This window comes from Nuphar pumila, chromosome 7, assembly GCF_984573655.1.
Source record: "Nuphar pumila chromosome 7, dmNupPumi1.hap1.1, whole genome shotgun sequence".
Classification (NCBI taxonomy): Eukaryota; Viridiplantae; Streptophyta; class Magnoliopsida; order Nymphaeales; family Nymphaeaceae; genus Nuphar; species Nuphar pumila.
Window position 1 is genome coordinate 27,466,288 of NC_143255.1, and position 26,619 is coordinate 27,492,906.

At 36.8% G+C, this 26,619-nt stretch overlaps 1 protein-coding gene across 1 annotated transcript in view; it reads left to right on the forward strand.

The window, feature by feature from the left end:
• Positions 1-26,619, forward strand: part of LOC149831642 (protein SPIRRIG-like) — a 166,503-nt gene that overhangs the window by 27,516 nt on the left and 112,368 nt on the right. The window contains exons 2-6 of the mRNA XM_090014039.1: positions 7,421-7,490; positions 7,573-7,658; positions 18,561-18,696; positions 18,787-18,843; positions 19,656-19,832. Coding sequence (XP_089870165.1) covers positions 7,421-7,490; positions 7,573-7,658; positions 18,561-18,696; positions 18,787-18,843; positions 19,656-19,832 — 526 coding nt within the window. The remainder of the gene's footprint in view (positions 1-7,420; positions 7,491-7,572; positions 7,659-18,560; positions 18,697-18,786; positions 18,844-19,655; positions 19,833-26,619) is intronic.

The following is a 26,619-nucleotide window of genomic DNA, read 5'->3' on the forward strand; positions in this document are numbered from 1 at the left end:
ACAATCATATGATTTTTTTTTTTAAAAAGGTGAAGACATCAGATTTTAAGCTAAGAAAATAAATCCATACATACCTAGTAAAGTCATCAATGAATGTAACATAATAGGAGTATCATCTTTTTGATATGACGGGAGAAAGACCCCAAACATCCAAATGAACTAACTCAAAAGGCCTTTTAGACACAAAGGTTCTATTTGGAAAAGGGGTAGACTTCATCTTTCCAAAAATACAATTCTTGCAAACAAAATGTTTCTCGTTACAAAATTTCTTTTCAAAAGGAGAATAATACATTTTTGAGAAACTTGGATGTCCAAGTCTTTGATGCCAAGTTTCAATATTTTTTTCTTGAACATAGTTACAAAAAGAGTTTGTAGGGAGATTCAAGTTGCTCATGTAATAGAGATCTCCCCTCCTATGGCCTTGCCCAATCTGCTTTCCGGACCGGAGATCCTGTATAGAGCACCCCTTAGTTGAGAAGGAGATTTCACATCCATGATCACATATTTGAGAAACAGAAAGAAGGTTTAAATTAAGTTGAGGTACTACCCTTATATTTGGTACGATTTTTTTTTTTTTTTTTGAAAAACTTAAGGTTCCAAAACTTTTAACTTGCAAAGACGTGCCATCGGCACTTGAAACATAAAAGGTTTTTGAGTTAGAACATAAGTCGAATAACTCATTCTCATGAGGTGTCATATGAAATGAAGCTCCAAAATAAAGTATCTAAGATGGCATACCTGGAGTAGAAGAAGATGAGGAGGCAACCGCGAGACCCGATGTTGATGGAGCTTTAAGAAGAAGTTGGAGTGCCTTAGATAGTTGAGCTAAAGAGAAGGAATCCTTTGCTTTTGTTGAATCTTCTCTCCTTAGAGTGATTTCTTTAATTGAAGCAACTCTTGGCTTGGGGGCTTCATTTATCTTTGGACAATTGGGCCTTATGTGTCCCGGTTCTTGGCAATGATGGCATATGGCTTTCTTATAATTGCCATAGCCATTTTGCCTCCCCAAAATGAGGAGGCTTATAAGTCTTAACATGATTTCAGGGCTTGGAGATGGCTAATACTTCATCTTCCCCTTTTACCATACCAAGAAGAGTTTCTTCTTGGCATATTTTGGCAACCGCATCTTCTAGGGGAAGAGGCTTAGATCTATGGAGTAGAGAAGATCTAACTTGCTCATACTCGGGTCTAAGCCCATGCAAAAATTGGAAAAGTGTTCTTTTTTCTTTTTTTTGTCTTCTAAGTTCAACGTCCTCACTATCTACCCATTTGGGTTCTAGGAGGGATAGCTCATCCCATAAGGGACTAAGAGAGCTAAAATAGTCACGGGCACTCATGTCCCCTTGTTTAATGGTGCGAATTTTTTCTTAAAGAAAAAATTGTCTAGCAAGGTCTTTTTGTGTGTACGTACCTTTTATGAAGAACCATGCTTCGTTAGCTTTACGAAATTTTGCAATGTTCGCACAAATTTTTAGTTCCACGTTGTTTATAAACCATGCAAGAATTTTTGCATGCTTACTCTCCCAATCTTCAATCAAGAATTAGTGATCTTCAATGGCTTTAATTCAAGCTCCTCCTTCTAAAGCTTTTTCTTGACCTCCCTCCATTTTGGTGAGTTGAAGTTGCGGTTTCGGAACGATGCCGATTACATAACCCCAAAGCTTTTTGCCTTTAAGGTTGTTCTCCATAGCGGACACCCATACCAAGTAATTGGTACCATTTAGTTTGAAGGAGCGGTCAATCTTTTGTTCACCTTCCATGGTGAGATAGGAATAGGAGAAACTAGACAAGAGAGCTAAGCTTCAAGAGGACACAAGTAAAAACCGAACTAAAGAACAAGAACACAACCTTGCTTTGATACCATGTAATGAAATATACGGAAATAAATACAATGTCCTATAATGGACATTCACAAGCAAGAACAAAGAACAAGTCCACAATGGACATTCACAAAACCAATAATAGCTTGCAAGAGAGAAAAATCTTATAAAGCAAGAATGGGCTTGTAAAAGCCACGGTTTTACAAAAGGGTTTACCCCACTATTTATAAACTAAAGGAGTGAGAGAGGGAGTGAGAAAAGATGAGAGTGAGAGGGCATTGGGAGGCCCAACAGGGAGTCGTTGGGCCCTCAATGGTCACATTTGTGACCGTTGGGGGCCCAACGACTCTTAGTTGGGATCCCCAATGTCACATGCATTAAATGCATGTTAAAAAAAGAACAAAAAATAAAAAGAGAAAACATAAAAGAAAAGAAAAAAAGAAATAAAAATAAAAAACTAACATGCCCCTATTGGGCAGAATGATAGAAATACCCTCAATTGGGTATAATGGAATATATATATTTATAAATATACATGATTACATGTATTTTAACAACACGTGCACCAAGGCACGAGCCCTTGAAAACCTATGCTCCGAATCATTAGCGAATCCGACCATCTTCGAGGCAAGGGAAAGTTGCATATAAGGACAATTGCAAAATACTTCTAACATATATGTATACATATATCCGTATATATATATAGATAGATAGATAGATAGATAAATAGACACACACACATATGCTTTTAACTGAAGGACGCAATTTTGCATATTCTTGTCTATATAAATTTATGTCATTTACTTTGCTGCCGTGCTGTTACGTGCACAGGCTACTGCTTTATGCAATTTACTTAGTCGATGTGTGGTTTCATACATCGTGCACTGATTACACAATTTATTTAGTCGATATACGGTTTCGTACATCGTGCACTGATTACACAATTTATTTAGTCGATATACGGTTTCGTACATCATGCATTGCTTACGCAATTTATTTAGCCGATGTATGATTTTGTATATCGTGCACTGCTTACGTAATTTATTTAGTCGATGTACGGTTTCGTACATCGTGCATCACCTATGCAGTTATTTAGCTCGATGTGTGGTGTCGCACATCAAGTCTAGCTTTATGTCATTTACTTTGTTGCCACGCTATTACGTGCAGATGCTATTGCTTGCGCAATTTACTTAGCTGATGTATAATTTCGTACATCATGCATGGCTTACACAGTTTATTTAGGTCGATGTGCGGTTTCGCACATCTAGTCTGGCTTTATGTCATTTACATTGCCGCCGCGCTGAAATGTGCATAGGCTTATGCTTTGATATATATATGACTTTGTAAGGTACGCAGTTTTGCGTACTCCTGCCTACTTTATATTTAAAGACGCAGATTTGCCCATACTCGCCAAGTCTTTAAATAAAGGGGATTTCACATGCGAGATTCAAGGATAAAAAATGAATATTTGGCATTTGTATATTCGCAACCAAGTCTTTCCCTTAACCCTGCGTAACAGAAAGGCTTCGACTATGTAGCCTTAGGTGGTACGTACGTTCGGTCATTTGTTTTGGTATATGAAATAACTCAGATATTCCTGACCTAAAGCACAAAACTAGAGAAATATCTAAATGATGTTGGGGTTTCTTTCTGAGAAACCGATATCCCTCTCATCGTAGCGATACTATCAAACATGCACGGCATGTTAATACTACGATGATTGGATGAGAGGTTTATGGTAATCTCGTAGCGTACAAATGCACAATGATGAAAAGGAAATCACATAAATGGTGATCATCGCCTTCACAGACAAGATGATCGAGTTGGTTTGAAAGAGCAGAGCATGCAGAATGAGTCGTCAGTTAAAATAGAACTTGACGTACCCATTCGTCTCTTGGTTTCGTCAAGAGAGAGGATGGGATGGTATAAAAGCTCCGATGGATAGGTTGTTAACAACTACGCTCCTCGAGTAACAATTGACTCGGTGTACCCGATCATCGGAGTTAGGGGACGGGACTACCAAAAAATTATCTTAGGTAGATCCCATAGACTTCTGCTGAAGTTTGATGCATCCCTTGCCACAAATGCCTCTGGAGGATTCTCTCTTGGTCACTGGCCGTTTCCTTAAGAACGAACTCGGCTAGTTGTTTAGGTTATCAAAATACATTGAATAACAAACCCCGTCCAGTCTCAGTTGTTTCTACATTCTCTCCTATGCGTACCCTCAGGACAATTTAATATCTAAACAAGATTATCGTGTTCATTTTACTTATTTTGATTTGCATGTTACGAAAGAAACAACGTATATGTTAGTCGTGTTCTGAATTTTGATATCTATGCACCTACCCGATTTTTATCAATCTGACTCATTTTATGAGTACAGGTGATGATTAGGTTAGTACGGCAAACGATAACATGATGACGTGATGATATTAAGATGATACTCTTTCCCTGACGTTTCGCTCCTGAGGACATCTTTTGTAATTTGGTATAAGGGTTTATTTGAAATTCTACTTTTCGTATAAATATTAAAACCTCATTTTGAATTTATTTGGTTTCAATGAATGTATGGAGTTACAAACTCGTTGTGTAAAGGAAGGTTCGCTTGTAATGCGCCCAATGTCCATTGACTTGTTATTTGAAACACCATTTTTCGCTGAACTGCTATTTTAAACTCTGAAAAGGAATGATTACAAAGCTTTCAAGATTTTTATATAAAGTTACTAGTCCAGGATTTTGGGGGCGTTACAGTCTTTCTTCATGACTGCTTTGTCTCATCATAATATTCCTTCACTTCTTTTATATTATTATATAAAAATTTTTCTCTTAAAAAATGATATGCCATAACTTGAAAATAAAAGGAGTTTACCGCATCGAAAGGAATGCAGGCATCATAGAACCATCTTCCAATCGTGACATCCGTTTGCTTAACTAAATGCTGAGGAGTCATAGCAGTACAAATGTCGCGCTGCGCCCCAGGGGCAGTCCTAAGAGGGAAACAACTCCTAATAGGGCCTCTAGCTCTACCTCCTGGTCTTCCTCTCGAAGAACTACCTCCTACTCCTCTTCTTTTTCCTACTCTTTTTTTTGTGCCTGCCGCGGCAGCTGCGACACTACTACTGGCACCAACCACACATTTCTCCTTCGCTGCTACTTCCGATCCTACGTTATGGGATGTACAATCAGAAGTAGAGGGTTCATCTTCGTAATACACATCGTCTCAAGGCTCCTCATATCCCATTTCTGCCTCATTCATCTCTCTTTCTTGTTTTTTTTCTCTCAAATCATCAAGTAATTGTTGGCATTGCCATTTTACGGCATTCGATAATTTGCTTGACATGCATGCTTGCACATTATGATGTGTCCCGGCTAAACGATGCTTCAATCGAGAGATACCACCTGAAAAACTATTTTTGCAATAGTTGCATTTGATTCTCAATCGGTTTTCACTTGTTATTTGAGTGCACCATTGCCATGCCGGATCTTCCGATACCATCTTCCCCCAAAAAACTCGATAACAAGCAAAGAATAAGAATTTTTTACCTTAACTCACTTTTTTGGGTGAAAATGTATTTTTACTTTAGAAAATCGCAAAAGCCTTCTCCCTTGCGCACGAATCGACCCCCAAACCAATCTCCAGGATGTGTGGGTTCCCTTCCAACAACCTCTACTTATGTGTAGAAGTCGGCCCTTAAGAGGGCTTTTAAACCCAAAATGAAAAAGACCGAGTTTCGGGTCGTTTTTAGTGCGCCAGACCTGTATTGTATGACCGGGTTGATACACGGGTGTATCATACGATACACCTGATATACGGCACGATACCAACAACCATGGGTGGAACTCAGACTTTGTTGGCACATTTGATGTCGGAATATAAGGAGAACACCTTCCCATGTCTTCCATAACAGACAGAAAATTTTCTGTAAAAAAATCCATCTTTTCTCATTTATACCTTTAAATGTTTATTCATCCCCGAACATGGAGAGATCTCCCTTAGGTGAAAAATTCTGATGCATGTCTGTGCATGCATGTGAGATTTTTGCTGTACTAGAAGTAGAAGCACAAGTTCACTTGAAATTGAAATTTGCCCATTTCTTAGTAGTTAGCGATGTAAATTTCACCTAGAAGATAAAATAGGTCTTGGACCACCATTTCTATGCACTAAACCCTTCAAGACTGCTGCTGCACAATCAGGCCATACATGGACCTAAATAGAGAAGCATCACTTATGCAGGTTAGTTTGTATTATGCCATAGGAGGGCACCGTGGCCATGTACTTCCATGTCTACAGCCACATGGAGTCAAGAAAATGCCCTTATGGCATCACAACGGATCCCATGGATGATTATGCTCAGACCAAGCAAATATAAAATGATATTTAGCACCCCTCACAGTCGCTAAATAAAAGGTTTATTGATTTGGAGTTTGTATAGAAGCAGAGATAATCTGTTTCCATGTTTTCTTTAATTTATTCTCTCTTTCTCGTTCCTTCTCTTTTTGTGTGTTGGGAGGGGGGGGGGGGTGGAGATTGAGTTGGACTTTTTTAGCCCGTGTTTATGTGCATGCACTATATCCATATGTAGTTTGATCTGTTATTGGGAGGATTTGATTGTTATTTCTGTCGTGATTCTATAATTCTATTCAACTTGAAGTCATACTTTCATTTCAAAATGATGTCTTTTCATAAACTCCAGGGGCTTCTAGGGCTATTTGAAGATTTAAACAAACTATGTGAAGGAGAGTTGTTGGGCTTGAAGTTTCTAGATGTAGTGTGACAGGATTTCCATACACATTCCAGTAAACGTGTAATTAAAAAGTTTCTTTTCGTGTCTTATCTTAGTCACTCATTTCCCATAGTTTATGTTTGATGGAAATATTAAAGTTTTAATAACCAGTTTGACTGCTCCCAACGGCCAGAATTTGTAGCCATTGGGAACAGTCAAACCAGTTTGACTGCTCCCAATAGCTAGAATTTCTAGCCATTGGGAGCAAAGCTCCCACTCTTTTAATGATCTCTCTCTCTCCCTTTTCTACAACTCTCTCTTCTCCTTTTGTGTATAAATAGGGGTGTTCACCCTTTTGTAAGTTAATGTTTTTTGGCCACTCATTCCATTGAATAAAACATATTTTTTATATTGTGCCTTATTGTGTATCCCCTTTGTGGGATTTGTGAGTGTGTTCTTTTAGACCACTTTTGTGGTTCCTTTTGTGTGTTCCTTAGAGAACACTTTTGTCATCTACTCTAGTTGAAGATTGGTGGTCTCTGTGGTTCGTGATTGAAGCTTTCTTGAATCTTTACAGATTATACATTTATTTGTTCTTACCTTTTGGTGAGTTTCTAAAAACTCATGTTTGTTCCTCTTGTTGGTCTAATAGTCCTTGAGGAAGATTAGATTATGAATATATATGTGTACTTGACTACTGTCTATATTTATGGTCCTTATTCTGATAATCTTTTCCAAGGTTTGGGTTTTAACTTTATGCATTAGTTATTCCATATGGAGATGTTATTTGGTGATTTTATATTTTAAAAGTACACTGTACATGTTTGAATTTGTGTTGCCTATTGCTCATTTAATTCTGTCTTATGGTGAAAACAGAGAAAAACATGAACTGGAGTTGGACTTCAAAAGAAATTGGGAGCTATTTCGCTCATCCAGCTTGGAAAAGGTTAAGAATTGATGATTGTTTCATGTTCTTTGAAACTTATTATTTGTGATGACTGATGATATGTAAATTATTTGGTGTGCAGGAGAAAGAAGATGCTCTTAATATGGCTATTGATATCTTCTGCAGATTAGTGAAGCAACAGACTAACGTACCTCAATTGATTAACATGTATGCAACTTCTTAGCTCACACTATATTGCATATATACACGCATTTTTGAAACTGTGTGAGGCATGTGAAATAGTTGCTTGACGTATATAGGTTAAAGCTAAATCCATTCCATACATGTCATATTTTTTGTTTCTAGATTTTATCTTAGTCAGATGCTTGTCTTCTGCTTGGAAAATTCAAACTTTTTAACTATGCACTACCCATGTTTTTCAGCTTCTTAGAAATAAATTGAGGTTAATGACTTAATTTCAATATGACCAAGATGTTGCAATTACAGTCATGCCTAAAATCAGCGAGAAATAGCCTATTCTCTCAACTGCAAATACACTGTACATTCCACATGCAAGTCCTCATGGCATACATTTGCAAATCCTTCGCTATTTTTCCCATGCATGGCTCAGAGACCTGTTGGTAATTGCTCTTACAACAGGTTTGTGATCTCCTTCCCGAGCTTCTTTTTCTCTAACCCACCAATCCTGGAGCCTTGGAGAGTTTTCTTGTTCCTCTTTTCTTGAACTCTTGCCATCAGGAAAGCCACCTATTCTGGTGCTGCATTTACATAGAGCAATTTAAAGCCTTCTTTGGTTTTGTCGATATATCTCAACCTTGGGCTCGTAGAAACTGTTGGGAAGATGCTGTGGACTAGTGTTATCAAAAACGCGCCTTGAGGCGCAAAAGGCGAGCCTCGCATTGAGGCGCGGCCCGCTGTGCCTCAAGGCACAATTTTTTTTAAAGATTTCTAAGACATAATCAACAAGATTTTTGTAGGTTAATCTCATATATTTTCCAATTATTTCAGTTATGTAATCAGTTTCTTAGTATATTTTAACTTTTGTTGGTTAATCTCATGTATTTTCCAGTTATGTAATCAGTTTTTATATGTTACTTAAAGTAACATATAAAAGTAACTTACTTTTATATGTTAATCTCATATTTTTAGAATAATCTCATATATTTTAGCTTTTGTAGGTTAATCTCATATATTTTTCAGTTATTTCAGTTATGTAATCAGTTTCTTAGTATATTTTAACTTTTGTTGGTTAATCTCATATATTTTCCAGTTATGTAATCAGTTTTTAGTTACTTTTATATGTTAATCTCATATTTTTTAGTACTTATTTGAGATTTTGTATTTCTTATTGGTTGTTATTTCATCAATAAACAACAACAACAACGACTACGCCTTCATCCCAAAACAATTGGGGTCGGCGATATGAACCAAAAAAGAAAATCATTCAGGGTCTTCCACATGAATCCTTCTCCTCCAATCATTTCTATCCAATGCCATGTCCTCGGTGAGGTTCAAAGCATTCATATCCTTTCCTATCATCTTCATCCAAGTCTTCCTAGGCCTACCCCGACCTCTTTTAACTAATATATTTTCCAATTTATCCATCCTTCTATCTGGAGCATCATTAGGCCTTCGCCGAATATGTCCAAACCACCGTAAACGATTCTTTCTCATCTTATTTTCAATGGGTGCAACGTCTACCTTCTTACGTATCTCCTCGTTCCGAATCTTATCTTTTATTGTATTTCCACACATCCATCTAAGCATACGCATCTCAGCTACACTCATTTTTTGAATATGATATCTCTTGGCAGCCCAACATTCCGTACCATATAGTAAAGCGGGTCTAATAATCGTTCTATAAAACTTTTCCTTTAACCGCAATGACATTCTACGATCGCACAACACTCCAGTTGCACTTTTCCATTTCATCCATCCAACCTTTATCCTATGATTTACATCTCCATCTGTTTTTCCATGCTTTTGAATGATAGATCCCAAATATTTGAAACAATCATCCACCGATATTTCTTGCTCACCAAGCTTCACTACATTCCCATCACTACTTCGTTGCTTACTAAACCGATATTCCATATATCCTCTCTTACTCTTACTCAACTTAAAACCTCTTGCTTCCAATGTCTGTCTCCATAATTCTAACTTAGCATTAACCCAAACTCTAGACTCATCAATCAAAACAATATCATCAGCAAACAACATACACCACGACACATTTTCTTGAATTGATCTCGTAAGCTCATCCATCACTATAGCAAATAGGAAAGGGCTTAAAGCAGATCCTTGATGTAACCCAACCGTTATAGGAAAATTGGTTGTCACCCCTCCACAAGTGTGGACATTGGTTACTACTCCTTTATACATATCTTTAATTATACTAATGTACTTGAGAGAAACACCTTTCTTCATCATTGTCCACCAGAGAACGTCCCTAGGTACTCTATCGTATGCCTTCTCCAAATCAATAAAAACCATATGCAAATCTTTGTTCCTCTCTCTATATCTCTCAATAAGTTGTCTAAGAAGATGTATAGCTTCCATAGTTGATCTTCTAGGCATAAAACCAAATTGATTCTCCGATATCATGACAACCTTCCTCAACCTACACTCAATCACCTTCTCCCAAAGTTTCATAGTATGACTCATGAGTTTTATACCACGATAGTTTGTGCAATCTTGTATATTACCTTTATTCTTATATAGAGGCACCAAAGTATTCTTCCTCCACTCATTGGGCATCTTATTTGTCCGCCAAATCTTGATAAAAAGATTTGTCAACCATTCTAAAACTTTCTCTCCCAAGCATTTCCAAGCCTCGATAGGTATACCATATGGGCCAACTGCCCTTCTTGATTTCATTTTCTTCAAAGCCTCTGCAATTTCTTTCTTTTGAATCTTACGCATGAAGTCACGATTCATCTCATGAAAAGGAATGGAGAAGTCTCAAAGATCCTGAGCTTGACTTCCATTAAATAGCTTATCAAAATAATCTTTCCATCTCTCCTTAATCTTCTCATCTTTGACTAAAACCCTTTGCGTTTCATCTTTGATACATCTAACCATACCCAAATCCCTCGATTTCCTATCTCTCATCTTTGCAACCCTATATATAACCTTCTCGCCCTCTTTGGTATCCAACTTGTCATAAACCTCCTTATATACCTTATCTCTCGCGTTTCGAACTAATTTTTTAGCTTCCTTCTTTGCTATCATATACTTCTCCAAGTTCTCATTATCACGACTCTTACTTAGATTTCTATAACACTCTCTTTTAACCTTAATAGCTAATTTGACATCCCCGTTCCACCATGATGTATCCTTACCTAGCGGTGCACTGCCTTTAGACTCACCCAATACCTACCTAGCCACCTTTCTCATGCCACCCGCTATCTTATTCCACATTGATTCTGAATCATCCTCGAGACACCAATCAGCTTCCTTAACTACCTGCTCTACAAACATTCCTTGTTTAGCTCCTTTCAGTGCCCACCACTTAATTCTAGGATCTATACTATGTCTATCCCTTTTGCGGCATTGTCTAATTCTAAGATCTAAAATTAAGACTCTATGTTGTGTAGCTACACTTTCTCCCGGTATAACCTTACAATCGATGCAACAACCCCTATCTCTCATTCTAAGTAGGAAAAAATCTATCTGACTCGTATTAACCCCACTTTTAAATGTTACTAGGTGAGACTCCCTCTTCCTAAACCAAGTGTTTGCTAAGATCATATCATAGGACAAACCAAAATCTAAAATCCTTTCTCCACTTTCGTTTCTTTCTCCTATACCATAGTCTCCATGGATACTCTCAAATCCACCCCTACTAATGCCTATATGTCCATTAAGGTCACCGTCGATGAAAAACTTTTCTCCATAAGATATCTCTTGTACTATTCCATCTAAATCTTCCCCAAATTGATGCTTAATGGAATCATCTAAACCTACTTGAGGTGCATAAACACTAATAATATTAATAATATCCGTACTTAATACTAATTTAATAAGTAAAATCATATCACCCTTCCTACGGACCTCAACTACATTATCTATAAACTCACGACTCATAACAATCCCTACTCCATTCCTATTTCTATTTATTCTTGTATACCAAATCTTATATCCCCAAGGTTCTATCACTTTTGCCTTCTCAACTACCCGTTTGGTCTCTTGTAGACATAAAATATCAATCTTTCTCCTACACATAACATCTACTAACTCTACCAACTTACCAGTTAAAGACCCTATGTTACAAATGGCTAACCTAATTTTATGGTTTTGGACTAACTTCTTTACCCCCACCTGTCCAACAAAGTGAGGAAACCCTTGCCTATTTGACACCACACCCGGGCACCGGTGTGACGCGTCGCTTCCGGCCGACGACCTAGCAACCCTTGCCCATTTATCACTGCCTCCGGGCCTATAGAGTACAACACGTCGCTCTGTGGGGAACGCCCCAACGAAATTCTCATATTGGTTCATATTCATAGGGTATGACTAAGTTTTTATGCTGGCTGTCACTGGCCTACCGCAACCCTCCTCCTTTATCCGGGCTTGGGACCGACAGTGTATAACTAAACAGTTATACATAGGCGGAGTTTATTTCATCAATAAAACATTTATTTATTTATTTGTATTTTTAGATATTTTTTAATATTTTTTTAAAGTTTTCAATTTTTTTTTGAGGCTTACGCTTTACGCCTCGAGGCTTATGCCTCACCTCGGTTTTTGGTGAGCACCTCGCTACGCCTCAACTCTTTTCACAACACTGCTGTGGATTTTGCCAAGTGGATTTGCAAGGTCCTGCATCTTCTTCCTTAGTCCAACAATATCCTTTGCTAGTTGAGGAGACTCCACAATGTCTCTCAACAACAAAGTCCCCTGAAAGTTCTACCACATTGCCCCAATACTCGTTGATCTACCACCATATTCTTGCAGTATGGTGCCCTCCTCCAAACTCTTTGATCCTTCTCCTTGTGATTATCTATGTTCTTAATGTTAGATCTCCCCTCTCGTCAAAGCAATCCTCAGGAATGGCCACGACAAATGTGAGTAGGCACTGTGGTGGGGATGACAGAGGGCCCTTAATCACTTTGAAATAGGAAACCCCCCCTGAGTCCTTGGCTTCTTTCTTGATTTCATTCAAGATGAGTGTCAAGATGGCCTTGCAAGTGAAAGTACATAAACATACCTAAAAGGGCCCTTTGTTGGCATAAAAATGCCTTTTATGTCCCTCTCAATCGAAGAAGATCGGATAAGAATGGAAATTGGTATGGATTTGGATCCGATTTGAACCACACAACTTGGTGCATTATAATTATAAAGGGTCAATGGTTCCCTTCCTATGTCTCTCTCTCTTTCTTTCTCTCTCCTTGGGACTCAATCACTTGTCGACTTGTTTGTGTCAGAAGGGGGATACTTCCTCCTTGCCTGTTTAAGATCCTCCCATGCACTCCACCTTCAATTGTTATAAGTCACTATGATGCACCCTCGACGCGGAGTTGTTTGAGATTTCCAATCCTAACAGTGATGAACCAACTTTTGTAATTTGGAAAACTTGAGATTTGAGAAAGGTGCTCATATGATTGCCATTGTTGGAGTCCTTGAAGAACTCGCTAGTGTTGCCTTCACTAGAAAATTCTTAGAGTTCTTGTTAGGAAACTTCTCTTTTAACACTTGTGTCTTGTGTTTTTTCTTGATTAGAATTCCAATTCTGAGCCCTCGCACAAATGCTTCCTTCTTTTCATAGGATCTGCTGCTAGGGTTAACGTGTTTTAGCAAGGCTACTATATGAATGGGTACATAACCAGACCAAATCTACTCGCATTTGTTAGCTTTGTTAGTCTCCTTATGCCTGTGCTTTATGTTTAGTGTATCAGTCATTGAAGATTGGTGTTTCTTTGCACGATTTGGCTTGATCCTTCTATTTTCTATCAAGGGGCTCTTTATATTACTGCCCTTTCTTCAAAGCCTTGAGTTTTGGCACAGGTAAACAAATTCGGATTATTATTTGTCCAAGTGCATGTCTCTAACAAAGCTTTCTTCTTTGGATATTTAGTATGTGTCCCTTCTTGCACCACCAATCCCCTATTTAGGCTGGGGTTCTTTGTATACATTCCATGGACTTCCTCAATCTAGCTTCTTTTGAAAAAATCTTCCACCAATGATCTTCTTGATGAAAGTGAATTTCCAAACGTCTATCCAAGACAAAAAACAGAAGAAAGGAATCTACTTTTACATTTTATGCTGCAACGAAGGCCCTGTTTAGGCATTTTAGAAATCTTTCTATATCCCAGAAATAAAGGGGTCCAGCCCACAAACAGTCTCCAAGGCTTCATGTTTACTTGTCTTTTAGCTATGCCCACGTGACATAGCTCATGTTACTTGAACATTGGCATGAGTCTCAGTGTCGGACATGGGTACAAAGTCTCGAACATGAAGGGCCTTGAAAAACTAGATATGTGAACATACCTATAGTGATGAAAACATGATAAATGAAAGATGTTAAATGAAACATGATGAATGGGGTTTTCAGGTTTTCTGTTTTTTTTTTCCAATTCTGACCCCATAGATGTATTCGTCTTTGTTGATTTATTAGGAATCAAAACCTAAACCATGTTTTTTCCTTGAAAAAATGATATTTGGGGCCTAAAAAATTTACATTTTTTTGGGCCAAACATTATAAAAACTTACCCATGTGTTGGAATCAATCGCTTCAAAAGCTGATCCATGTAAAATCAAGCACGTAGATCACATCCGTATGGTCAAAATTTAAAAATAAGACAAAAAAACTTGAAAAACCCATTTAGCATGTTGTCATCATTCCACATCATATATATATGTATGTAGTGAGAGAGGAAGAAAAGTAATTAAGTAAAAAAAAAAAATAATTTCAATCAAAGAGAGGGAGACATCCTTGGTTTTTCCTCCTTCTATGTTACCAACACAATTTAATACGTACTAAACTGAAAGGGAGAGAAAGTGGGTTCTTAGATGGGTTCGAACATAGGTCGAATGTGGTAACAATGAAAGGGAAGGGTCTGTGTACCCTCATGCTCAACCCTTTCCTTGTAGAGAGAGAGAGAGAGAGAGAGAGAGAGAGAGAGAGAGAGAGAGAGAGAGGCTGCAGGTTGGGCCTGTCCCTTTTGGTGGGGTTGAGGCCCAACAAAACATCTATATATATATATATATATATATATATATATATATATATATATATATATATATATATATATATATATATATATAGGAAAGCTAGAATATGTATACTAGCAGACTATAAGGAAAAAATAAAAAATAAATTTAAAAGGAAAATTACAAACATATTCCCAATAGAATATGTGTAAAATAGTGAAATGTCTAAACTACCCCTATGCCTATAAATAGAAAAATATATATTTTATATATATAATTAGGATAATACATATGCATATATACCATATATGAATATGTATTATGCTTTATATATATAAAATATATATATATATATATATATTACAAATGTTGAATGATACATTTTAACACCCCCCCTCAAGCTTTGCGTGGGGGAACAAAAAGATTGAAGACGGCAAGAAGGAGAATCTCAAAGCTTCAAGAGCCTTCAGTACGAATGCCATTGTAAATGTCTTCCTCCAATGTCTTTATCGATGAGCACCTTCTATCCAAGGTACTTCTTTTCCTCTTATCTTCAGGATCCTGAGAAAAAACAACAAAAGAACAAGTAAACAATATCTTTGCACTTTACTCAAAAAAGAACATTCCTAACAAGGTGCAAAAATTTATGCATAATAAGATGGTTACTTTAGCATGAACCGAAGAAATTTAGAAAACCAAAAGTTTCTAAATCATATATCATGTTAAAACAAAATGAGCGGAAGCAAAAAATATGTAAAAGTAAATTGCAAGAATGCATAATGCATTCATAAGGTCCACCATTGGACAAATATAACCCCATAATGGGGAATAACAAAATGGTTCACTAAGGGACACCACAATAAGCCTACGAAGAGGCATGATATACATAAACATTATTGAATGAGGGCCCAAAAAAGCCATAAAGAGCATATGCATATACTTATCATGAAATGAATTAATACTCAAAGAACTCATTAATGATCATGCTTCAAACATGTAATGAAGTGCCAAACAAGAGAAACAAAGTCTCCAAGCATACTTTAGGCAAAATAAACCCAAGAGTTCACAAGGTTTTAAAATCATTTATGAAAGACATACTTAATACACATTTTGCATATAAGGGTGGCAAAAACAATAAGCACTTAATATATAGATTAAATGCTAAGAAATCAACTTGATATGCATATCAAAAATATGATTTGCTTGAAAAACACAAGTCATGAATGAAATTTTGCAAATTTCAACAATAGTTTATCCATTACAAACATCTTCCTCATTAGTCCTCCAAAACCCACAAATCAAGTGTATAAGCTACTAGATCAAGAATATAAAGCCATTAAAGGCAAAAACCCATAAGGGTGGCAAAAACCCATAAATCAAGTGCAGAAGCCACACTGCCTCTGTTTAGGGCTGGTATTGGACCGTCGAAGAGGCCACACTGCCTCCATCTGACAAATGACACAGAGGCCGTCTGACGAGTGACAAGCGACGGACTGGATGGACGACAGGCGGCAAGGTGGGGCGGAGGGCGACTTGGATGGACCCCGCAGGACCAGATGTCGACCTTCACCCCGTCGTAGCCTTTCCGGGCGAGCACCTCTGGCGCGATGTAGGTTGGCATGCCGCAGAGGGTGTGGAAGAGGTTATCCTAGTGGATCTGGTCGGAGACGATGCTCAAGCAGAAGTCCGAGACCTTGAGGTCGCTGTTCTCGTCAAGGAGGAGGTTCTTTGGCTTGAGATCCTGGTGGTAGGCGCCTTGACCATGGCAGAAATCAACAACAGAGATGAGCTGCTAGAAGTAGCGCCAAGCAGTCTCCTCCATGGGCAGTGGCGTGGTGGTGGGAGGGGAAAGACAGTAACCGTCCGATCACTACTCCTGTTGGTTCAAACCAGCAAACATAGTTTGCTGGTTTACATATTCTAGTTTCTTTATATATATATATATATATAATGTAATGAAATAGAACAAATGCAAATAAATGTTACTTACGGACTTACAAGAACACCACCAATCAAGAAGAACACTTGATTGATCAAGCCACACTACCCACACAAGGGTCAAATATATTTCTTGTATTGCATGAAGATGCTCTCAAAAGCATTGGAGAAGCCCTATTTATAATACAAGGAGGTAAAAAGGGAGCAGCCCAACTAGCTGTTGGGAGCCCACTCCAACAGCTAGTTGGAGCTGCCCAATCAGCTTACACCAGAAAAGGAAAAGGAAAAAATAAATAAAAAGAAAATACACAGTCAACCCCTAATGGGCTGACACCTATTATACAGTGAAATGATGGGAATGCCCTTGATGGGTATTCCGGTTTACATACATATATAAATATATATATATATATATATATACAAGTATATATATATTTTAACAATATATATATATATATATATATATATATATATATATATATATATATATATATATATATATATATATATATATATATATATATATATATATATATATATATATATGGGGAAGGGATACCATCCAACCAAAGGAAGGTCCAAAATCTACAACCGATGATGATCAACATCATTCCTTCTCTAACGATTGAGTTTTTCATTGATCTGACTTTGCATATTGGAATTTTGTCATTTATTTAGTAAGCGACATGTTTTAGATTATGAATTTTTGTTATTTAGATGCATTTTTGAAAGTGCTAAAAATCAACAGTCCGCAATACTTTGTATTGTAAAGTTTAAAATGCATTTTGAGCTGTCAATTTTTCACATTTCGAAAAATTTGTCTAGATGTTGTAAAGTCTTCGTGTAAAGCATATTTCTTACTAAATAATTATAAAGAACAAATATATAAGGTCCGATCAATGAAACTCTCAAACATTGGAGAAGGGTCGCTATTCAATCGTTATTGGTTGTAGATTTTGGACCTTCCTTTGGTTGGTCGGTACCCCTTCCCTATATATATATATATATATATATATATATATATATAGAGATAGAGAGAGAGAGAGAGAGAGAGAGAGAGAGAGAGAGAGAGAGAGAGAGAGAGAGAGAGAGAGAGTACTTGGTTCTGGCGAGGTTTCATGACAGACCATTCTTTGACACCTCCAGGTATGAAATGATAGAAATGTAAATTTAAATAGGGTAGACATGAAGTGTTTGACATTGGACACTTGTGTCTGACACTCAAAAGTGTTGGACACATGGCACTGAATGTTCATTTTTTCTTGGACAAGTGTCCATGTTGTGTTTAGGAGCATTAGTGTTCAGACGTGTCAGATACAGACACCTTGACCCTCTAGAACTGTAAGGTAACATAGAACACAGTATTTATTGGATTTTTATGTCATATCAGTTTCATTTTTTGGGTGAGAGGCATGTTATTATAAGAAAAATGTCTTTGAATTTCCAGATGAAAATGGCATAGTGATATATTTGGCTTGAAGCAAGGTGGAAATTCCATTTGAAATTCATTAAATAAAAACACTTTTGTGAAATAAAGTTTTGTGATTGACTGACTTATAAAAGGAGGAGACTTTGGAACTCTTGTGCAGGTTTAGTAATATTTTGGATTTTGATCTTAGAGTGTTCTTTCTAGGGGAATTTATTTTGATATGCTCTTAACTTTTATTCCATGGATGCGTCTTTTCATACGAATTCAGTTTGAAATTTAACTGACTTGGTTAAATTTTGTAGACTTTGAAACTTTGTTTCTTGAAAGGAGCTCTTTTGAAATTGTAATGCTGGTCCAAAACAAAGCATGAGTTGTTTGTTGCTTCACATTACCATTTCTTCCCTTAAGCCTAACTTGGTGTGTTGAATTGATTGATTGTGAATACGATTTTATCATTTGGGATGATCCACATATCTGAATCTGTTAGGATTTAGTATTTGTAGTTCTGTCCTGTAGCATATTAGTGATGCAACATTTTGATGTTCCTTGCTGCGTTTGCTTTGTAAAATTCGATCTTTGGGATCTTGCAGGCTAGTTGAACCACAGATATTCTCTTTTGTCATTGGAAGAGCATTTGTTGCAGATCTTGAAAAATTAAAGAGCTTAAGCAAGACCAAATCATTGCATGTTTCAAGCATATTAGATTTTTTTGCCAACATTAACAAGGTTTTTCCCCCCTCTTTCCTGCATTCTGCTATCTATGTTTTCCAATATATTATTGCTCTTGTTCTTATCTTAACGGTATAATTTTGACAGGAAGGCATCAATCCTGGTTTAAATTTATTGCATGCTGTTCAGGCTCTGGTTTCTGGGGTAAGTGTTTATTATCCACTAGAATACTGGATTCTTATAAATGATTTTTTTCAATATAAATCCATGCTTGAACATTTCATACTTTGGTATTATGCCATGCAAAGAGTCCTTCATTGAATGAACACAAAAACTTTCAGTGGCCATCATCTTTAAAGATTCTTTTGTCTCCTGATGTGCCATTAACGTGATGCCCTAAGTTTTCAATAACGTGTATTATCCTTCTGTACTTTCATTTATCTTAACTAGGAATATGTAAGAAAGTTGGAAAATAATTCTTAATATAAATAGGATGTGATATTGAAGTGATGTTCTAAGTGGATTATCCTTCTGTACTTCCATTTATCTTACACAAGAATATAACAACAACAACAACAACAACAACAACAACTACGCCTTCATCCCAAAACTTGGGGTCGGCGATATGAACCAAAAAAGAAAATCATTCTGGGTCTTCCACATGAATCCTTCAACTCCAATCATTTCTATCCAATGCCACGTCCTCGGTGAGGTTCAAAGCATTCATATCCTTTCCTATCACCTCCATCCATTTATCTTACACAAGAAGGATGATGAAGTAAATTATAATATAAATATTGAGTTATGAATGTCTTCTGCAGATTCCACCTCTACATTTGTGACTGTATGGGCATATTTCATGAGTGTTCTTTTATTTTATACTATTACCAAATTCGAGCTGTTGTTCTTGGATCCAAAATGAAAACACGGTGTGGATCTTGAATCACCATCATTCTTGCATCCATAACTGAAGTCTAATTTATATCTTGGCTTACTCTTGTTTTTCCTGTTCACAGCCTCTTGATAAGCAACCTCTTTTGGATTCTGGAATTCTCTGCTGTCTGATTCATATTCTCAACGCTCTTCTCAGCCCTGATAATGCAACTGATCAACCAGATACAGTTGTCTCAGAAGCATCAATGTCACTGGAGAAAGCTCGTGATGCAAATACCATGAAAAAACACCAACTTGAGGTATCTAGAGTACCAGTTTAACCATCATTAAATACTTGTTACCGATCTGCATTTCTATATATTTGATGCTTTCTGATAGTGCAGTCTGAGTTGAGCAAAAATTGGACAACTTCACATGCGAGAACTATGTCTGTAGGGAAATTTGTTTTTTAATTACATTAGAACCTGCACACAATGTATTTATAGAATTAATAGGAAGTTCTAAAAACTATGCCGGCGTATATATGGGCTGGGATAAACATGATTGTGATGGGGTCATGGTGACCTTGCTTGCTCTAGGTGGGGTGGATGGGACTATTTCAGCTGGAGCATAGGTATTGGGTCAAAATTTGAATGGATTCCCTATTGTGTTGATGACCCTAAGCAAGCTGTCCGGTACCTGGTTTAAGAAAAAAATGAAACAAAAAGAAAAGCGTTAACAATCTGTCAAGTTGAATTCCTTTTTGGGAGTTCCATTTTCATTAGGGATTGGAACCGTAATTAGGGGTGTGATTGGGTCAGGTATAGGGGTGGCAATTTCTGACACGACCCGCCAACCCGCCTCTTAGGCGGGTTCGGGTTGGGCTTAAGCCAACCCGTTTAATAAACGGGTCGACCCGCGTAACCTGTTTATTAAACAGGTCGGGTTCGGGTTGGGGGTATGCCAACCCGCCAACCCGGCTGACCCGTTTACTAAACGGGTTAGGCGGGTGGGTCAACCCGTCTGCCAACCCGCCAACCCGACCTGCCAACCCGACCCGCCAACCCGACCCGCCAACCTGAAAACCCGTTTACCCGACCCAACCCATTTATTAAATGGGTTGGCGGGTCGTGTCGGGTTACCCGTTTATTAAACGGGTCGGGTTCGTGTTTGACACAGCTGACCCGTTTAATAAACGGGTCAGGTTCGGGTTGAGGTATGCTGACCCGCCAACCCGACCCGATTGCCACCCCTAGTCAGGTATACCCGACCCGACGTCCCGAACCGATTGGACCAGACCTGATCTGACCCGATTTAACTGGACCCATGGGTTCGGGGTCAGGTCCAAAATATAGACCCATATGGGCATTGCAAATGAAGTGCTGAACCCATTTGGACCCGATCCACTTTTTATACCCCGACCCAAATGGTTAACCATATTGTAAAGCATAACTGACCTGAACCCAACCCGATTATGTACCTGAACCCGTTTTATTCTTGAACCAACCCGAACCGACCTCAACCTGAACTGATTATGTACCCAAACCCGTTTTGCACTTGGTAGCACGAGGAAATAATTAAAGTAATTGGTAGATATTTTGTTATATAATCAATTAAATATTTAAAGATGTTGATAAACTTAGAATTAATATGCATTTCCTTTTAATAATCAAAACTTTAATTCTTTTTTTTGTAGATACATCCTATTGCCCTTCAGTTGTGGAAATTGTCGGGTTGCAATGAAGTCCAATTCTAAAGAATAATACTTGAGAACTCATTGAATTTGATACATTTTGAGTATGATATATCATTAATATCTTTTTATTTCAACTTGAAATTATTGGCTGGTACAAAAATATTCTTTTTTATATTTAAATTTTGGTATTATTTTGAATAGTTAATAAGCTTCTCATTTGTTTGCATATAATTTTTTTAATGAATAGTTGATTCCATTAATTTACATATTTTTTTATTGGTGGTAAATTAGGTCTAGAATACCAATCATATCAGGACCCAAGCTGAAACCCGAACCCGTTAAGACCCAAACTGGTCATACCTGAACTCGTTAACCCATGTAGGTCTATTTTTTTTAGCCATACCCAGACCCGAACCAAATCGGATCTATTAAAACCCGACCCGATAAATGCTCGAACCCATCAACCCATATGGGTCCACAATTTCCAGCTGCACCCCAACCCAAATTAGATTGGGTCTGGTTTGGGTCTTACTTTTAAACCAGACTCAGAATTGGGTCTCATAAGACCTGAACCGAACCCGACCTTGTTACACCCCTAAGCGAAATGATCATAAATGACTTAAAATGAAAATGATGTGGAAGGACGAGTGCTCTCTCTCTCTCTCCACTCAAGGCCACCTTTTATTATGTGGCAAGAGAGGTGGCCATGGATGGAAGAAATAGTAGCAACCTATCAGGTGGGCCGTGGGGTGGTATCCAGCCAAGGAGTTTACTAGGCTTGGTCATGTTGGGTTTGAGTATCCCTAGAACCTGACTAGGGCTGTCGATGGTTTGGATTTGTTTTGGGTATATGGTAAAAAAGAACACTAATCCAAATATATTTAGGTCTACCCAAACATGAGTCGGGGTAACATGTTGGTTGGGTTTGAGCTATGATTTATGTTGCATATATGACCCAACCTACCCGACCGAGTATATGTATTTTAACTTTTTAAGTAAATACATATTTTAAGTACTCGAATTACACGGGTTAGATTTGGGATTCCATTTTTGCTTTCAACTGCAGGCTACAAGAGAACAAAATTTTAAAAAGGAGAATGCAAGCAAAACAAGTTCATGCACATCTTTTGCCCCTAAAATTTGTGTCAACGGATACTCTATTATGACTTCCGTTCGATATCCCCTTATATACTTCTCAGATTGGAAACTTCATAAAAATAGCCGTATTCCTATATCCACGATAATGAAATAAGAACAAGAGCAGCTTACAAGAAAAAACCCAAACACGAGACCACTTAATGGTTAATCACACATGCACAACACCCACACAAGGGTCAAGAGAGCACATAAAAAATATCGGCAATATATTGCAAAATGCTTGAGAAAGCATTAAAGATTACAAGGGAAGAACTCCTATTTATAACTAAAAGAGAGGGAAGTGGGGCATGCTGTGATCGTTGGGAGCAGCTCCAACAGCTAGTTGAAGCTGTCCCATCGACTCATGCTCCAATAAAGAATGAAAACAAAAAATAAAGAAAACAAAAACAAAGTCAGCTCCTAATGGGCTGACCACTATTACAATGTGAAAAGACTGAAAATACCCCTTATGGGTATTTTGGATATTACAAAAGATGACTATATATATATATATATATATATATATATATATATATATATATATATATATATATATATATATATATATATATATATATTAGATACACATTCTTAACACCTCTCGTCAAACTCACGGTGTAACAACCGAGAGTTTGCCAAGGAGGAAGTGAAATCTAGGTGACGAGAGCACTTTAGTGAAGGAGTTTGCCGGTTGATACTCAGATGGTACATATGGCAACACGATGTTCCTCTTTAGAAATTCTTCATGAACGTTATGTCCATCCATTTCAATGTGTTTGGTCCTTTCATGGAATGTATGATTGTTTGCAATGGTATAATGTGCTCTTGTTGTCACAACATAATCTCGAGGGTTCTGCAATGTGAACTTCCAAGTCTTCTAACAATTGTCTCAACCATGCTAATTCAGAAGTAGTTGTCACAATGACCTAATACTCTGCTTCGGTGGAAGCGAGATACTTTCTGATGCTTCTTTCACCTCCGTGCAATTAGAGAATGACCTACAAAAATACAAGAACCGGTAGTTAGGCATCTATCATTCGCATTTTCTCTCTAATCAGAATCAGAATATGCAATAACTTTTAATGGGGAAGAGGATGAAAAAAATAACTCATAATTAATAGAGTTTCTAATATATCTAATAATCCTCGTTAACTCATATGTATTATAGTGGGAGCATGCTGAAAATTGGCTAATATAATGAATAGCAGAGAAAATATCAAGATGAGTAATAAAGAGATAAAACCAATCATTTGTTTATAGTCCTGTCTGTTCTATGATCTCTGCTGCATACTTAGTCTGCGACAACAAATAACCATGAGGTGAGTAAGCCACTTCTATTCCAAGAAAGTATCATAAAATATCAAGATCTGTCATATCAAAATGGGCTTTAAGCATATTTGATATGACTAACTCCCTGCTTATCAGCTCCTGTGATAATCATATCATCAATATAGATAAGTAATATTACTATTCTTGCATTAGAAAACTTAACAAACAATGCAGTGTCAATAGGATTTAAAACCGAGTTGTGTCATCACACTACTGGATCGATCATACTAAGCCTTTGGGGTTTGTTTTAGACTATACAAAGCTTTTCGTAACCGGAGAATTTTTTCATGTATCCTATAGTTTTTTTTCTTTGGGTAATGGTTGAATTTTTCAAGTTTTCACCTTTTCTAAAGCTTCCAATTCATAATTCATTGCTGTAATTCATTCTTGATGATTTTTAGCTTCATGGTAAGATGATGATTCTATATACGAGTGTATAGCCAGTAGACATGCTCTATATTTGGGTTCAAAGGAATCATATGATACAAATCTACTAGGGGCCTTTAAAATTCTCATGGATCTTCTAACACTAGAGAAATCTATATCTTGATTTTAAGAATATCTTTCTAAAGCGCATGGAGGATGGTCTTCGGTACGTCGAGTATAGATTTGAACTTCACTATGAGATTGGTCTATGTTATCAAGACCCTCGTTTCCATTCTCATGTGGATCATGAGTGTCCTCATTGTCATATTCATGCACATCATTAATATCATAACAACTCACATGCTCATTGGCAAGGTAAAAAAGAAAAGAATAGTTACAATGCTCTTGGATTTTATCTTTATCAAATCCATTCAAGAAAAGTGACATTTCTTGAGACATAACTTGTTTTTTTTAATTTCATAACATCTATATCGTTTCTGATTTTTGGCATAGCTTATAAAAACACAAGAAATAACTTTTGTGAAAATTTTATCATTTTTGTCAGTAAAGACAAAGCATTTACAACCAAAGACTCAACCTTTTGTTATCGGGCGATGTTTTAAATAAATTTTCAATGGGAGAAATGCTTTTTATATTTTTTTATGACATTTTATTTAACAAATAAACCGCCGTAAGCGCGACTTCGGCCCAATTTTTTTTTGGAACATTTCTTGATATAAGAGGTGTTCTAGTAGTCTCAATAATATGTCTATGCTTCCTTTCGGCTAGCTCATTTTGTTGAGGGGTATAAGGACATGATTTTTGGTGAATAATCTCATGTAAGTCAAGATAGTTTTTAAAGTCCTTTGAGACAAATTCTCCTTCGGAATAGGTTTTAAAGATTTTAACATTGGTTTTAAATTGGGTCTTTGTGTAACAATGGAATTTTTGAAAACAACAAAATACTTCAGATTTGTGTTTAAGAAAATATATCCAAAAGTGTCTACTATAATCATCCATAAAAATAACATAATAAGATACTCCTCTTTTGGATATAACCGAAGCCGGTCTCCATATACATCTGAATGCACCAACTCAAATAGTTTCTTTGATATAAAATGATTAGGCCCAAAAGGTAAAGATTTCATTTTATCAAGAATGCAATCTTTACAAATAAAATACCTTTCTTTATAATTTGTGAGAAATGAAAACAATTGTAATTTTGACACACTAAGGTGTTCTAGTCTCTTGTGTCAATTTTCTATATCTTTTTTTTTTCACAAAATTACAAAAAGTATGTTGATAATTCAAGATTGTCCATAACATTGACATCTATTCTATGGCCTCGCTCAATCGGCTTTTCAGACTAGAGATGATGTATCAAACAATCATTAGATGAAAACAAAATTTTGTATGCATGATCCGCAATTTGGGAAACAGATAGGAGGTTTAAATTTAATTTTCGTACTATTTAAATATTGGGTACAAAAAAGGTTTAATGTTTTTGTAAAGTCTCAAAACTTTTGATTTTTAAAAAAGTTTCATTGGTGGTTGAAACATAAGAATCATTTGGATTAATATGACATTTGAATATTGTAAACTTATTTGGGGTCATATGAAAAGAAGCACCAATATCAAGAATCCAAGAAGTCTTATTAAGGTCAATGCATGTTGATACCGCTATGCCCGAGAGGGAAAAAACTTGATTTTTGAACATTGGTTTATAGTGTCTCCATGAGTTGTGCCAAAAAGCCAATGCTTTTGGAGTCATCTACACCATTCTTTCAAAAGATGGCCCCACCGAAGCCACCTTATCATTTCTTTGATCTTCTCTTCTTTTAGGGCAAAAGAACTTGATATGACCCGACTCATAGCAATGATAGCATATTAATTTGCCACTCTTCTTGTATTCATGGTCGCCTTTTTTATCGTTTTGGCTATTTTCATAATCATTGAAATTTCTTCTATTTTCATTACTTCTTCCAAAGTGAGCGGGGTTGTAAGTTCTTCTGTGATTTTCGGGCCTTGGCATATCCAACACAGGTTCTTCATCTTTAGAAGAAGAGGGTTTTTTTTAACCTATTTTCCTCATAGTTAATTCTTCAAGTGTTTCAACTATGGTAGGTACATCTCTACGAAGAAGGACTGATTTGTTTCCTTCAATTTCAGGTCTAAGCCTACTAACAAATTGGCAGAAATGCTATGTTCTAATTTGTTTTTCATGGAGTTTTAAATCTTGGAGGCAATGCCACTTTGACTCTAGGAGAGTCAATTCACCCCAAAGAAGAGGGGGCATTGTAATATTTTCTAATGCTCATATATCCTTGGGTTATAGTTTTCACCTTATTTTGCACATTGCATATGTGAGTTATATCCTTAAGACTATACATATCTTTAAGATACTTTCATGCATCACTAGCAAAATCAAATTTTGCTAATCTAGAGCATTTTTTGATGTCAACACTATTGATGAGCCATCCAGTTATCTTGGAATGACCCATCCTCCACTCTTTCTATTTTTTCTCGTATTCGGTAACGACCTTAGACATCTCTTCTCTTTGAAAAACCATTTCCTTTTC